Raw genomic sequence first — 14,176 nt, forward strand, 5'->3', positions numbered from 1 at the left:
ACCATCTGGTGATGTCCATGTGTAGTCTTCTCTTGTGTTGGAGGGTGTTTGCTGTGACCGGTGCATTCTCTTGGCAACGCTGTTAGCCTTTGACCTGCTTTGTTTTGTACTCCAAGGCCAAATTTGCCTGTTACTCCAGGTATCTCTTGACTTCCTACTTTTGCATTTCAGTCCCCTATAATGAAAAGGACATTTTTTGGGTGTGTGTTCTAGAAGGTCTTGTAGGTCTTCATAGAACCATTCAACTTCAGTTTCTTCAGCATTACTGGTCACGGCATAGACTTGGATTACTGTGATACTGAATGGTTTGCCTTAGGAACGAACAGAGATCATTCTGTCATTTTTGAGATTGCAGCCAAGTACTGCATTTCAGACTCTTTTGTTGACTCTGATGGCTACTCCATTTCTTCTAAGGGATTCTTGCCCACAGTGGTAGATAAAATGATCATCTGAGTTAAATTCACCCATTCCAGTCCATTTTAGTTCGCTGATTCCTAAGATGTCGATGTTTGCTCTTGCCATCTCCTGTTTGACCACTTAAAATTTGCCTTGATTCGTCAACCTAACATTCCATCTTCATATTCAGTATTGCTCTTTACAGCATTAGTCACTGACTTCCATCACCAGTCACATCCACAACTGGGATATTTAATCATCCTTCTCCCTTGTAGTCTACAAATCTAATGAGTTGGTAGAAATTGTAGGATTCATTATTTTTTTGGTTCTTGTTTTTAAGAAGAAAATAGAGCCTGAATTTTAAGTTTCTTCCAAAATTCTGCAGTGATGCAGTTATTGTTTTAATAGCATTGTAAAGGTAATAGAGCATGACATAGCAAGTTTAAGGAATTCCTAAAGGTAGTATGTCTTTTTTCATCATTCTCAACATTATAAAATATTAAATATAAAGAAGATAAATTTGACAGTTTTGTAGACATAGAAAATCCTATAATTTGACCTAGAAGAGTCCAACAGTGCTGAACATTAAATTTGGGCTAATGGAAAGGTTGTGTTTTGTGTGCCAAGAGAAGGGGAAAAATGTTTTATCAGTTACTTTACTGTGTTATCCAAAGTTGAAACAGATACACTCAACAGTAGTTTCCAGAGGGGAAAAAAAGCACATTTAATAATATAAGTGACAGAAGCTACCTACATTTTCTTGAGATTATTTTTCTCCTCATTGCCTTTCAAGGTCAGAAATTAAACATTCCGCATCTGTCCTATGGTGGTTCCTCTAGAAATTTCACATTTTTAATTTAAAGTTAATTAATTTCCTGGTGGCTCAGATGGTAAAGCATCTGCCTACAGTGCAGGAGACCCGGGTTCAATCCCTGGGTTGGGAAGATCTCCTGGAGAAGGGAATGGCAACCCACTCCAGTATTCTTGCCCCCCGCCACCTGCAAAAAAACGTGGGGGCTCAAAGAAATATTACTGGAGAAGGCAATGGCACCCCACTCCAGTACTCTTGCCTAGAGAATCCCATGGATGGAGGAGCCTGGTAGGCTGCAGTCCATGGGGTCGCTAAGAGTCAGACACGACTAAGCGACTTCACCTCACTTCAAAGTTAATCCTTACCTTTACCTGTTTAGGAAGGTACCTTAACAGTACCTCCTAAACAGAACAAGGACTTAAAATGCTTTAACTTTGATCAATTGCCTCCTCATTTTGTGCTTCTGTTGTTTTTAGATTTTCTAAACCCTGTGACAATTTTTGGACAAAATTGTCTTATATAGCCAGTGACTATTTAAATTTGCCTTCAAATTTACTTTTTTTTTTTTTTTAACTTAACGTTCATTCATCCTGAGATCATTTTCTTTCTTCCTGAAGTATATCTTTGAGAATGTCCTTTAATATGGGTTTACTAAGAACAGATTTTTTTGTTTTGTTTTATTAATCTCAAAATATCTTCATTTCTCCCTTCTCATTCTTGAGAAGGCATCACTTAATCTCTAGGGAATTTTTTTCCCCTCAGATTAATTGTGCTTTTCGCTCTTTGGTGTTTACAGTTTCACTCAGATGGATTTTGGTGAGAATTCCTTATTTAATCTTACTTTGGAGTAGTTGGGACTCCTGGATATGAGGATTGTTATATCAAACATTCTATTTAGATGTTTCCTCTCTCCCATTCTTTTTCTTCATTTGTAACTCCAATGAGTTGCAAGTTAACATTTTTTATTCTTTGCTCCTGGTCTTTTAACCTCTTTAATATCTTTCATCTCTTTGTGTGCATTCTGGGTAAGTTTTATAGATTTATTTTTTTTTTTTTGCCAGCTATGTCTAATCAGTTATGTGATGCCTTTCTAAGATTCTAATTTTTATGCACTGTATTTCATTTCTGGAAATTGTTTCCATTCATCTGGTTGTTTTTGATTGACCTCTTGGTCTTGGTTTTGACTATCTCTTTAGTGTGCTTATTTTCTGTTTTGTATCCAATAATTCTAATAATTATAGTTTTCTCAGTTTTTTAATTATTTTGCAAGCTCTTGCTCATAGTATCTTATTTCCTTATGGGTTTCATTTTTGATTGAGATCTCTTTCTTGCAGGACTGTAGCATTAGAGAGAAATCTGGATCCTGTGGCACCTGGAAGCATTGTCAGCACAGAGATAAACTAACTACTTGGTTTGGTGTTTTCCCTGGTCAGATAATGTGAATTCGAGAGCCCAAGCTAAGGAGAGTGCTCACTTGTTAAGAATTATCAAAGAGCCTTCTCTCCTTTACCTAGGGCCAAGGCTCAGACAAGAACGTTTCCCATACAGTTCTCCCTTAAAGGGGGAAGTGGGCTTTTTCCTAATTTACTTTCTGTTAGTTTCTTGTGGGGTGCCAAAGTTCTGAGCCTTTACTTCCCAATGCCTTTGATGTCTCTGTTAACACAGAAATTGGTATGTATAGCAGTTAACCAAGAGGAGATTTGGAGCCCTAGATAAGACTATTATAGGTTTAAGCAACAGACCTCTGGCCACTCATGCACTCTTTGTTTTAACAGACAACAAATACTGTTTCTCTGTCATAAGATAGAAGGAAGCATTTTGCTTAAAGAGGTTATAAGTAAAGAGCAGGAAAATGAATGATGAATACCATCACAGATCTTAAGTTAATGTTCTGTATCATAAAATGGTGATTCTCAAACTTTCTGGTTCTGGGACCCTTCTAAAGTATTTATAAAATTGTTTTAAAATAATAGTAAAGCCACTACATGTTAACCAAGAATATCTTTATGAAAAGTAACTAACTATTCCAACCACAAAAAAAGTAGTGAGATGAGAAGCATTGTTTTTCATTTTTACAAATCTTTTTAATATCTGCTTGGATAGATAAGATGGTTGGTTCACTAAGATGGTTGGATTCTCATATCTGCTTTTGCATTTAGTGTGTTGCAGTAAGTTGTTTGGATTAAAATATATGAAGGCAATTTGTAATTGAAAAAAGAGAACCGACCTTGTGGACCTTCTGTACTAATCTTAGGGACCCTTAGCTGTCCTTGGATCACATTTTGAGAACAGCTCAGTTTTGAGAACTGAGATATAGGAATGTTTTCCCTGTTACTAGATTCCATTTATGTGGACAAGCCATATGTACACATAACTTACTGTGATTTCAGTAGTGACTGTAAATTTAGTAGTGTAATATAAAGCCAGGTCATATTAATGGAATTTGAAAGATGGGCCCAGAGTCGGGTATAGATTCAGGTTGAGGCCAGAAATGTAGATGTAGAGTTGTATTGGAATAACTAGAAGGGAGTATTTAAATTTAGGGCTGGTTTGTTAGTCATTAAAGTTGCCTGTCTGAGAATTCTGTTATAATATCTTATGCTTCCCTTTTCCCAGAATAATGCATTAACTAATTAAACATAGATAGAAGAACTTAATGATAACAAGTCCCTTATTTTCCTTCTCCCTTCCTCCTAATTCCACTTCCCAGGGACCCTCATCTTTAATATATCTTGGTTTTATTTCTAACCTCCTTATCACTAAATAGTATGCTGCATTTTTATATCTTAATTTATCAACTATACATTATTTTGACTTCTTAAAATCATGGTTAGGAGTTCATATATACTCTCTCATGCTTCTCATGTTTCTCCTCCCAAATTCAGTGATATGGCTGTCTCTCTTCAACAGTACTGTCAGTTCTGTTGTAGTTCCATCACAAGCTGATAGTATCTTGGTACTATTAGGAATCTTTAAATTCTTCTGCTTCACTTTCCTTCTTTTTCCACTCCATCCATCTACTCAGCTGTAGTTTTCCTTGTGATAGCATTTACATTGTGTTCTGTAATAGTTTATCTTCCGTGATTCAGGTTTATTCTAAAACTTGAAAGCAAAAACCATTTCATTTTTCTGACTGTAAATAGTATATACTGTGGTACCAAGTACTGATCTATGATTAGAATTCCTAGTGTATTCCATTTTATAACCCTGTATCACTTAATAATCTTTCTAGGTTCAAGTTCAAATGGGTTTTCCTTTTTTGACACTCTGCTAGTTGCTCAGCTATGATCATTTTTCTTGACCAGTTTCATATTTCCTGAAGTCCTTCATTATCCTGTTTTTCACCCAAGTCTTCTTGGTGCCTTGATTATATCATGAGATTTCCCCAGGCTCCTGATCTGCTGTCTATTGTCCAGTCGTCTGTTTTCCTGAACATCTTTCTCCTGGAGGCTTCTGCCCTTCCTTTGTTTGCAGTCTCATCTGGGCCTTTGTATTGGCTTTTATCACTCTCGTGGTTTGAATCCACTGTTTGTGGAATTCCATGGTATTTTTCTTGTTTTATTTTTTGCTGAAGTACATTTTCATGTAGCTTCCTAAGAAAAGGCATATAGGAGGTAAACTTCAGACCTTAAATGTCAGAATCTATATTCTGTGTTAATAGTTTAGCTGGGTGCAGAACTCCACATTGATAACCATTTTCCCTTGAATTTTCAAGACATTACCATATTGTCTTCCAGCCACTAGTGTTAAAAATAAGTCTGATTTTCATTTAGTTGTGTGTAGGTAACCTATTTTGTTTGTGTCTGGAGAGTTAAAGGATTTTTCTCTTTGTCTTGAGGTGTTATGAAATGCTAAAGGTCAGTGTTGTCCTTTCTTTCTGTTCTGCACTCTGTAGACCTCTGAATTTGAAAATACATTCCTCCCTTCAAGGGTGGGAAATTTTATTTCTTAATTTCTTCCATCTGCTTTTTTTCTTTTCTCTAGAAATTCCTTCTTGTTAGAATTTTAGACCTGCTATATTTATCCTTTCTCTTTAATCATTTTCTTTACCTTGTTCATGTCCTTCATTTTTATCTTCTAACAAGTGTAAAGTTCTTATTTTGTAGATACAAATTGGAGATTTTGAAAATTCTTACCTGTTGCTTTGAGTTATCCATTTCCCATGGAATCATTCTTGTTTCTTTTTCAGTTTGTAGTAATATCTGGTCATTTTGGCTGGCTGTTTATTTTGATAAGGCTTCTGTCTTCACTTTCAGCTTTGTTGTTGTTCAGTTGCTAAGACGTGTCTGATTCTTTGTGACTCTATGGACTGCAGCACACCAGGCCTTCACTATCTCCAGGAGTTTACTCAGACTCATGTCCATTGAGTTGATGATGCCATCCAACCATCTCATCCTCTGTTGTCCCCTTCTCCTCCTGCCCTCAACCTTTCCCAGCATCAGGGTCTTTTCCAATGAGTCAGCCCTTCGCATCAGGTGGCCAAAGTATTGGAGCTTCAGCATCAATCCTTCAATGAATATTCAGAGTTTATTTCCTTTAGGATTGACTGGTTTGATCTTCTTGCTGTTCAAGTAACTCTTGTTGTCTTCTCCAGCACCACAATTTGAAAGCGTAATTTTTTGTCACTTAGCCTTCTTTATGGTCCAACTCTCAACATTTGTACATGACTACTGGAAAAATCATAGCTTTGACTATACGGACCTTTGTCAGCAAAGTGATGTCTTTGCTTTTTAATATGCTGTCTAGGTTTGTCATAGCTTTCCTTCCAAGGGCAAGCATCTTAATTTCATGGCTGTAGTCACAATCTGGAATGATTTTGGAGCCCAAGAAAATAAAATCTGCCATTGTTTCCACTTTTTCCCCATCTATTTGCTATGAAGTGATAGGGCCAGATGCCATGATCTTAGTTTTCTTGATGAGTTTTAAGCCAGCTTTTTCACTCTCTTTTTTCACCTTCATCAAGAGACTCTTTAGTTACTCTTTGCTTTCTGCCATTAGGGTAGTATAAGCTGTGTTTCTGATGTAGTTGCTGTTTCTCCCAGCAGTCTTGATTACAGCTTCTGCTTCATCGAGCCCAGCATTTTGCATGATGTACTCGGCATAGAAGTTAAATAAGCAGGGTAACAGTATACAAACTTGATGTACTCCTTTCCCAATTTTGAACCAGTCTGTTGTTCCATGTCTGATTCTAACTGTGGCTTCCTAGTCTGCAGACAGGTTTCTCAGGAGACAGGTAAGGTGGTCTGGTATTCCCATTTCTTTAAGAATTTACCACAGTTTATTGTGATCCACACAGTCAAAGACTTTAACATAGTCAATGAAGCAGAAGTAGATACTTTGCTGAAATTCTCTTGCTTTTCCTATGATTCAGCGAATGTTGGCAATTTGATCTCTGGTTTCTCTGCCTTTTCTCAATCCAGCTTATATATCTGCAAATTCTTGGTTCACATGCTATTGAAGTCTAGCTTAAAGAATTTTGAGCATTACCTTGCATGTGAAATGAGTGCAGTTGTGTGGTGGTTTGAACATCTTTAGCTGAAGGTAAACAGTTCAGGAATATGAAACATTTATTTTTTACTCTTTAATATCAATAATATCCTAAATACTCCACCCTCAAGAGAAATACCATTCCTATTTTATGTCTGATTATTTCTTAAGCTTTCTTACCCATGTTGATTTCCTATGTTTGTTTCATAATTTGTTTTTTAGTTTGTTAAACTTTAAAACTGACCGAAACTGATTAGATTTAATTTATTCACAAAGGATATTATCATCTAAATAAAAGCTTCTGCTCTCCTGGTTGTTTGGTAAATGAAAATCTCATTTCACAGATTATTTCTGTGGCATAGGATGTGGGTTTTTATTTTATGTCCTGGTTTATTTAAGATTGGTGGAGGGGAGCACATGACTTGTGGGATTTTAGTTTCCAACCAGGGATTGAACTGGGGCCATTGGCAGTGAGAGTTCAGAGTCCTAACCACTGGACTGCCAGGGAGTTCCCTATTTAAGAAACAACTTAAAGACAGTTGTGCGTGTGTACTCAGTTGTGTCCGACTTTATGCGACCTCATGGACTGTAGCCCACCAGGCTCCTCTGACCTTGGGATTTGCCAGGCAAGAATACTGGAGTGGTTTGCCATTTTCTTCTCCATAAAGATGGTTAAGTCTTAAATTTTATATAGAGGTATAACTTACCTTTTATTCTAACACTCGAGACTAGGCAAAAACCTTGATTTGAACTGTTTCAACTTAAGACTAATTTTACATAAACTAATTTGAACTTGGCCTGAATTCTTAAAAATTGTTTAGACTTAGCTACTTGATATTTCATTGAGTTAGTGTAGTCCAGTGTGGTCATCTGTGTCATGTAAAGGACCGTTTTTCTAAAGGTATTTGAAATTGAAAAAGAATTTCCCAGATGGATCTAAGATAACAGATCAGAGAATATTTATTCTTAACTGCTATCAGCTGCCCTAGCTCTTGACTACCTGGGAACTGAGAGTGGATCATCATCCTTCATGATGCTTTGGTGGAGGCTGTGGTTCCAGTCCAGATGATGGTTAGGGACCTGGTTGTACAGAGCAAGTTAGATTAGTTAACCTTAAGAATGTAAATATATGGTAATTGCTAAATGCACTGGCATCTTTTTTATATGGCTGCTGGGAAGGGTGACTATAAAATTTATTGTTCAAATTGGGGCATAGGAGAGTGAGAATACTATTAATAAATATGTGGGGCAATAGGCATAAACCAGAACACAAGGTCATCCGTCCCCAAGCTGTGTGGACTTCTAAAGATCAGAGGCAGTATACATCAAATTGCCTTGGAATAGGAATATTTGATATTCCTATTCTACTCCAACTTTTGCTTTTTGTCCTATAGGACACATTTTGGGGAGCATAAAACGTGAACAGATGCTTAAGGAATTTTGAGCATTTGTCCTATAGGACACATTTTGGGGAGCATAAAACATGAACAGATGCTCGATGAAGAGCAGTGAGATGAATGGAAACAGTATAGGAATTCAAGACTCTGGATTTTTATGTAGCCGTATAGCCTGTATGTGCGAAATCTTACCAGTAAATGTTAAATACAAGTTCCACAGAACTGGTGCATTTCTATTTTAAACATGATTCTTTTTCTCGGTTCTAGGAATTTTGAAGAAGTATACGTTACTGGAATTTTTCTTAACAATGTGGAATTATCCATAGAAAATGTCAGTGCCCATCTTATTTCCCACTATTGGCAGTTTAAACTTCCTTTTTCCTGTCTTATAATTGGCATATATGTAGAAAATGTTAGCTAATTTTTAGTGTCAAAATGTGGAAAACCTCATCCAAATAGAAATTATAAGAGTTTCTTTGGACTCTGTTCTAAGTTTTTGTTTTTTTTTCTTTTTCATATTGGGCTGAAATCTGCCACCCTTCCATCCATTGGTTCTAGTTCTGTTCTCTGGAGCAGCATGGAGTAAGTCTCTTCTATTAGAAGGCAGCTATCATAAATTCCAAGGTCACCTTTTCTAGACTGAATGTCCCCAGGTCCTCTACTTTTTATGTAAAATAATACCCATATTTATAAACTTCATACTGATTCTTTTTGAATACATTCTAATTGTCAGTGTTTTCCATAATACAGTTAAAATATGATGGCCCCAGATTTTAATTCTATGCCATATTTTTTTGGTATTGTGCATACCAGTGAAGAATATCCTGTACTGTAACCCATGAATCAGGCACACTAGTTTATTAGTGCAGCTTCAGCTATGTCAGGTATTTTTTTCTTAGCTGTACTTAACTTTTGACTCGTATTAAAACGTATGGTCAACTAAAACCTGTCAGCTAAATAGCTGTTGGGGCTATCCTTTTTTTTTTAAGAAGGCATTTCTGCCTTGGTAATAGAGCTTTAGCAGGTGTGATTGTGAATGTATTACTTAACAGAGAACCTAAAACAACAAAAATGTTTTTATATGCTAACATCTGTGGGCCTTGTTTTATGTGACATAGGCTCTCAAATTAAAAATTAAAGTAAATGTTATTTTAAGAACTTTACCTGAAGATTCATTTCATTTAGAGTTTTGGAAAATGGTTTTTTCTCTTTGAGGTATAAATGGTTATGATTGCAAAGCATCTGACTTAGGTCTCCTTTTGCAGCATGTGCTACATTTTTAAGAGAGAAAGAAATGTGTATAATGATTGCTGCCTATAACCTGGAAAATGTATCTAATATAACAGATACTGCATTGTAAAATCTGTACTCTAGAGAAGGATTTCTCAACCTCAGCACTGTTGGCATTCTTTGGATAATTCTTTGTTGTGGATAACTGTCCTTTATAGGATATATAACAGCATCACTGACCTCTACCCACTAAATACAAGTAGCACACATCACCACCTTCTCCTCTGCAGTTTGATCATCAAAAATATCTCCAGACATGACCAGGTATCTCCAGGAGGGCATAGTCTCCCCTAGTTGAGAACCACTGCCTTAGAGCATCAGAAGTATTTCTTAAGTCATGTCAGTAACAGTTTCTACCTTAAATGTTTTCCTTAATTGGAGCTAGAATACAGTATTTTAAAACTATAGAACATAATAAAGAACTTTACATACAGCAGATACTTTTTTAAGCTCCTAATTTGATTAGTTTTTCTTCCTAATACTGCTTCTTATCTCAGTTTGTCCTCCCTGCTTTGTGATAATGATCTTTTGATCTGAAACAATAAATGTGACTGTCTTAATTTATTCAGATTAAGGGATGAAAATTACACAACAATAACAAATAGGATATTTGATTAGGTGGTTTATTAAGTTCATACCTGTTCTTTTGTAGTCCATGATTAAATTACTGGGAAATGTGCTTTTAAGTTGATTGAATTCCTAGATTTTAAAAATTAAATTGTATTTTGTTTATTCTTCCACTCCACAATATAGCCAGCAGCCAGCTTCGGGTGTAGCCTACTCTCATCCAACCACCGTTGCTAGCTACACTGTCCATCAGGCTCCAGTAGCTGCTCACACAGTTACTGCTGCCTATGCACCAGCAGCCGCCACAGTTGCAGTTGCCAGGCCTGCTCCAGTCGCTGTTGCAGCTGCTGCAACAGCTGCTGCTTATGGAGGTTACCCCACTGCACACACAGCGACTGACTATGGTTATACACAGAGGCAACAAGAAGCACCTCCACCACCACCCCCAGCTACTACACAGAACTACCAGGTAAGAAAGCTTCTGCTTTCATTAACCTTAACATACAGGTTCACTGACATCAGTGTTTAATGTAATGTCTAAGCCAATGCTTTTCAAACTTGAGTCTTGCAAAATATACCTCTAATGATAGAGAAAATGAGTGTGTATTCCTAGGTAATCTGGGGGCATACTCCAGGGATTAAGCTTCCTTGCAGTGAGTTTTACATTAATAATCTCCCAGTCCATTTCACTTCACTCTATATATATGTTTGCTTTAATTTAAAAAAAATTAATTACTGGCTAAATATTTTAATCTTATAACAAGTTTTTGAGAAAAATTAAGACATATAAGGTCTTCTGCCCCTTGTTGGTACTGTGGAATTATTTATCCACTTGGGACACCCTTATGTCTATTTTGAGAACCATGAGCTTCAGCTATGTGGGACAAACAAATTGCATAGTGTCAGGACTTCCCTGGCAGTGCAGTGGTTACCTGCCAGTCCCTGGCACTTCCACTGCATGGAGCGTGGGTTCAGCCTCTGGTGTGGGAACCCACATGCTGGAATGCCGTTAAAGCAAATTACATAATGTCTTCCTGAAACACTGTGGAAAGTCTATTGCCTTTGTGTACTTCTTCCCCTCAAGATACTGTTTATCTATAACAGAAATTGATCCTGCCCTTAAGTCATCTAATTGCTTCTTGTTAGGTTTATGGGAACATAAAGCTCTTAATTCTCTTTATAAAAATATGGTCTCTTATGTCTAGTATGGCACTAAATTACTACTTGCTTATTTAATAAATATGGTCCTAATTCTTTTAACCCATTTTTTGTTTGTTTACTTTTAAGATCTGGTTTTTAAACTTTGGAGCTTCTGATTTTTTAATATTCTTTCTAAAATAGATTTATTTTGTTATCTAAGAAATTGACATATGGATCAGCATTATTAGCATTTGCTATTGATATTTAGCAGATTTCTAAACTCAGAATTACTTTGACGTGTGATTGTTTTCCTTATGTCCAAAGACAATATAATAAATTTTATTATTTTTAATAGGGTGTATGAAGCCCATCATTTTCTGGGTCCTGCCTGCTTCTTCAGTCTTTCTACCTGTGTGCCTCCCAAGCCCTCCTCACTATATACAGTGCTAGAATTCACCAGCTCACCTTGATCTTCATTGCTTTGGAGATTTGTAAATAATACTCCTTTCCCTTAGAACCTCTGTTTACCTTCCCTCCACCTGGAAGCTCTTACTCATCATTATGTTAATAAATAGTGGTAAATAAGGACGAACAAAAAGAAAGCTGAAACAAGTCACAAAGCTTAGAACATCCAGGTGTTCTTTACTCTGGAATCCATCTTTAAGGCAGATCTACCATGCAATTTTTAAATAAAATTAATTTTTAAATAATGTTTATTTTTTGATGATTTTTTTCAATTGTAAAAGTTAAGCATGCTGCCTAAAATGATTTTGACCTTATTTGATGAAGTCCCAAATGAATCCCCTTTGTATTGAATTTGAATCTTCTGTTTATATTCATACATATTTAGGTTTCTGTTTTCCTTTGTTAGATTTTTAATGTGGCAAAGATGAGGTTTTTTCCCTCTGCCACTTCACTGATAGCAAGATTTCATTCTCTTTCTTTAGGATTCATACTCATATGTAAGATCCACAGCTCCTGCTGTAGCTTATGATAGTAAGCAGTACTACCAACAACCAACAGCAACTGCTGCTGCTGTAGCTGCCGCCGCCCAGCCTCAGCCTTCCGTTGCTGAGACCTACTATCAGACAGGTGAGTTTATTAACATACCACCCTTTCATTGTACACTGTTGAAACATATTATTCAAGGTGTTATTTAATGAAGATAGGCTTTTGAATCCATCTAAACTTCTTGTGTTATATTACCTTGAGAGGCAGGTTCTAGCCATGTCCTCTTTCTGTATAAAAATGCCTTTGAGTCCCAAAGAGAGAAGGCCCTGGAGGTAGTTCATAATCATGTCCTTCTATCTTGGAAGTGTATTTCATGTCTGATCTTCAGCTTACAGTTCTTTTTCTGCTGAAATAAGCTGTACAAAAGAAGTTGTGGCAGTAATTTCTGGCTGCCTGCTTTTTGCCCAGAAATGCCCAGACATACCTTCCTTTGTAATTAGTGGAGGCCCTGATGGTGGTTTCTATTTTGTGGACCCATATTTTTAATTCATCTTTCTCTGATCTGTAATGACAGTTGGTATTGTTATCAGCCACTGATAGTACAATATATATTAATGGTTTGAATGCAGAAACTGTTTGTTTGCAAAGAAGCCTACATATCTGTAGTCTTTAAAAGATGGATTTTTTTCATAGAAATTTAACTGAGCACCTTTAAGGCCAAAGCTCTCCAAGTTCTGAAAAGTTAGTCAGTTCATTTGCTCAGTGTGTGCAGCTCTTTATGATCCCATGGACTGCAGCATGCCAGGCCTCCCTGTCCATCACCAACTGCCAGAGCCTGCTCAAACTCATGTCCATCGAGTCAGTGATGCCATCCAGACATCTCATCCTCTGTCATCCCCTTCTCCTCCCGCCTTCAATCTTTCCCAGCATCAGGGTCTTTTCCAAGGAGTCAGTTCTTCACATCAGGTGGCTAGAGTATTGGAGCTTCAGCATCAGTCCTTCCAATGAATTTTCAGGACTGATTTCCTTTAGTATTGACTGGTTTGATCTTGTAGTCCAAGGGACTCTTAAGAGACTTCTCCAACACCAACAGTTCAAAAGCATCAATTCTTCGGCACTCAGCTTTCTTCATAGTCCAACTCTCACATCCATACAAGACGACTGGAAAAACCATAGCTTTGACTAGGTGGACCTTTGCCAGCAAAGTAATGACTCTGCTTTTTAATATGCTATGTTGGTCATAGCTTTTCATCCAAGGAGCGAGCATTTTTTAATTTCATGGCTGCAGTCACCATCTGCAGTGATTTTGGAGCCCAAGAAAATAAAGTCTGTCACTGTTTCCATTGTTTCCCCATTTATTTGCCATAAAATGATGGGACTGGATGCCATAATCTTAGTTTTTTTAATGTTGAGTTTTAAGCCAGCTTTTTCATTCTCCTTTTTCGCTTTCATCAAGATGCTCTTTTAGTTCTTCACTTTCTGCCATAAGGGTGGTATCATCTGCATATCTGAGTTTATTGGTTTTTCTCCCGGCAATCTTGATTCCAGCTTCATGCAGCCCATCATCTCACATGACATACTCTGCATATAAGTTAAATAAACAGAGTGACAATACAGCTTGAAAAGTAGGCGACTCTTTTATTTTTAAAGGACCATGAGAGTGTGGGTAGAGCCTTGAATTAGAAAAGAGTAGAATTGGTTTCCAGCCCTGGTGTTACCAGTATCATGGGCAAGTGATTTCTTACCTCATTTCATCTCTTATTTGTGAACAGGGTGGTTGACTCAGCTCTTTCTAGGATACTTTTAGATCTAAGATTGATTCTATGAGTCCCTTAGAAAGTGGGTTAAAAGTGTTTTGAATTATAATGATCCTGACTTATTCTTAAGTCTCCTTTCTAATGATTTGTGGGTACAATGAGCTTTAATAAACTTCCTGATTAATTACCAAGGTTTGATGGATTATGCTGAAGAGTACTGAATTAATATTGAGTCACATTACCATGGTATAGTCTAAAATCTGACATGACCATGTGACTTTTGTAAATTATTTAGCTCTTGCACATCAGGGTTTTCTTGTAAAATGTTGTACTCATCTGTATGTCACGTGGATCAGGTTTCATACTATGTAGAAAAAGTT

At 36.8% G+C, this 14,176-nt stretch overlaps 1 protein-coding gene across 3 annotated transcripts in view; it reads left to right on the forward strand.

Moving 5' to 3' along the window:
- The window catches only part of ZFR (zinc finger RNA binding protein), an 83,744-nt gene that overhangs the window by 14,747 nt on the left and 54,821 nt on the right, over positions 1 to 14,176 (forward strand). For 2 of the 3 annotated variants that reach the window (XM_024981513.2, XM_059878902.1), the window contains exons 3-5: positions 8,650 to 8,673; positions 10,135 to 10,417; positions 12,036 to 12,180. In XM_024981513.2, coding sequence (XP_024837281.1) covers positions 8,650 to 8,673; positions 10,135 to 10,417; positions 12,036 to 12,180 — 452 coding nt within the window. The remainder of the gene's footprint in view (positions 1 to 8,649; positions 8,674 to 10,134; positions 10,418 to 12,035; positions 12,181 to 14,176) is intronic. The other variant, XM_024981514.2, reaches the window with a different exon arrangement.

The sequence above is a fragment of the Bos taurus genome, chromosome 20 (assembly GCF_002263795.3).
Source record: "Bos taurus isolate L1 Dominette 01449 registration number 42190680 breed Hereford chromosome 20, ARS-UCD2.0, whole genome shotgun sequence".
Lineage (NCBI taxonomy): Eukaryota > Metazoa > Chordata > Mammalia > Artiodactyla > Bovidae > Bos > Bos taurus.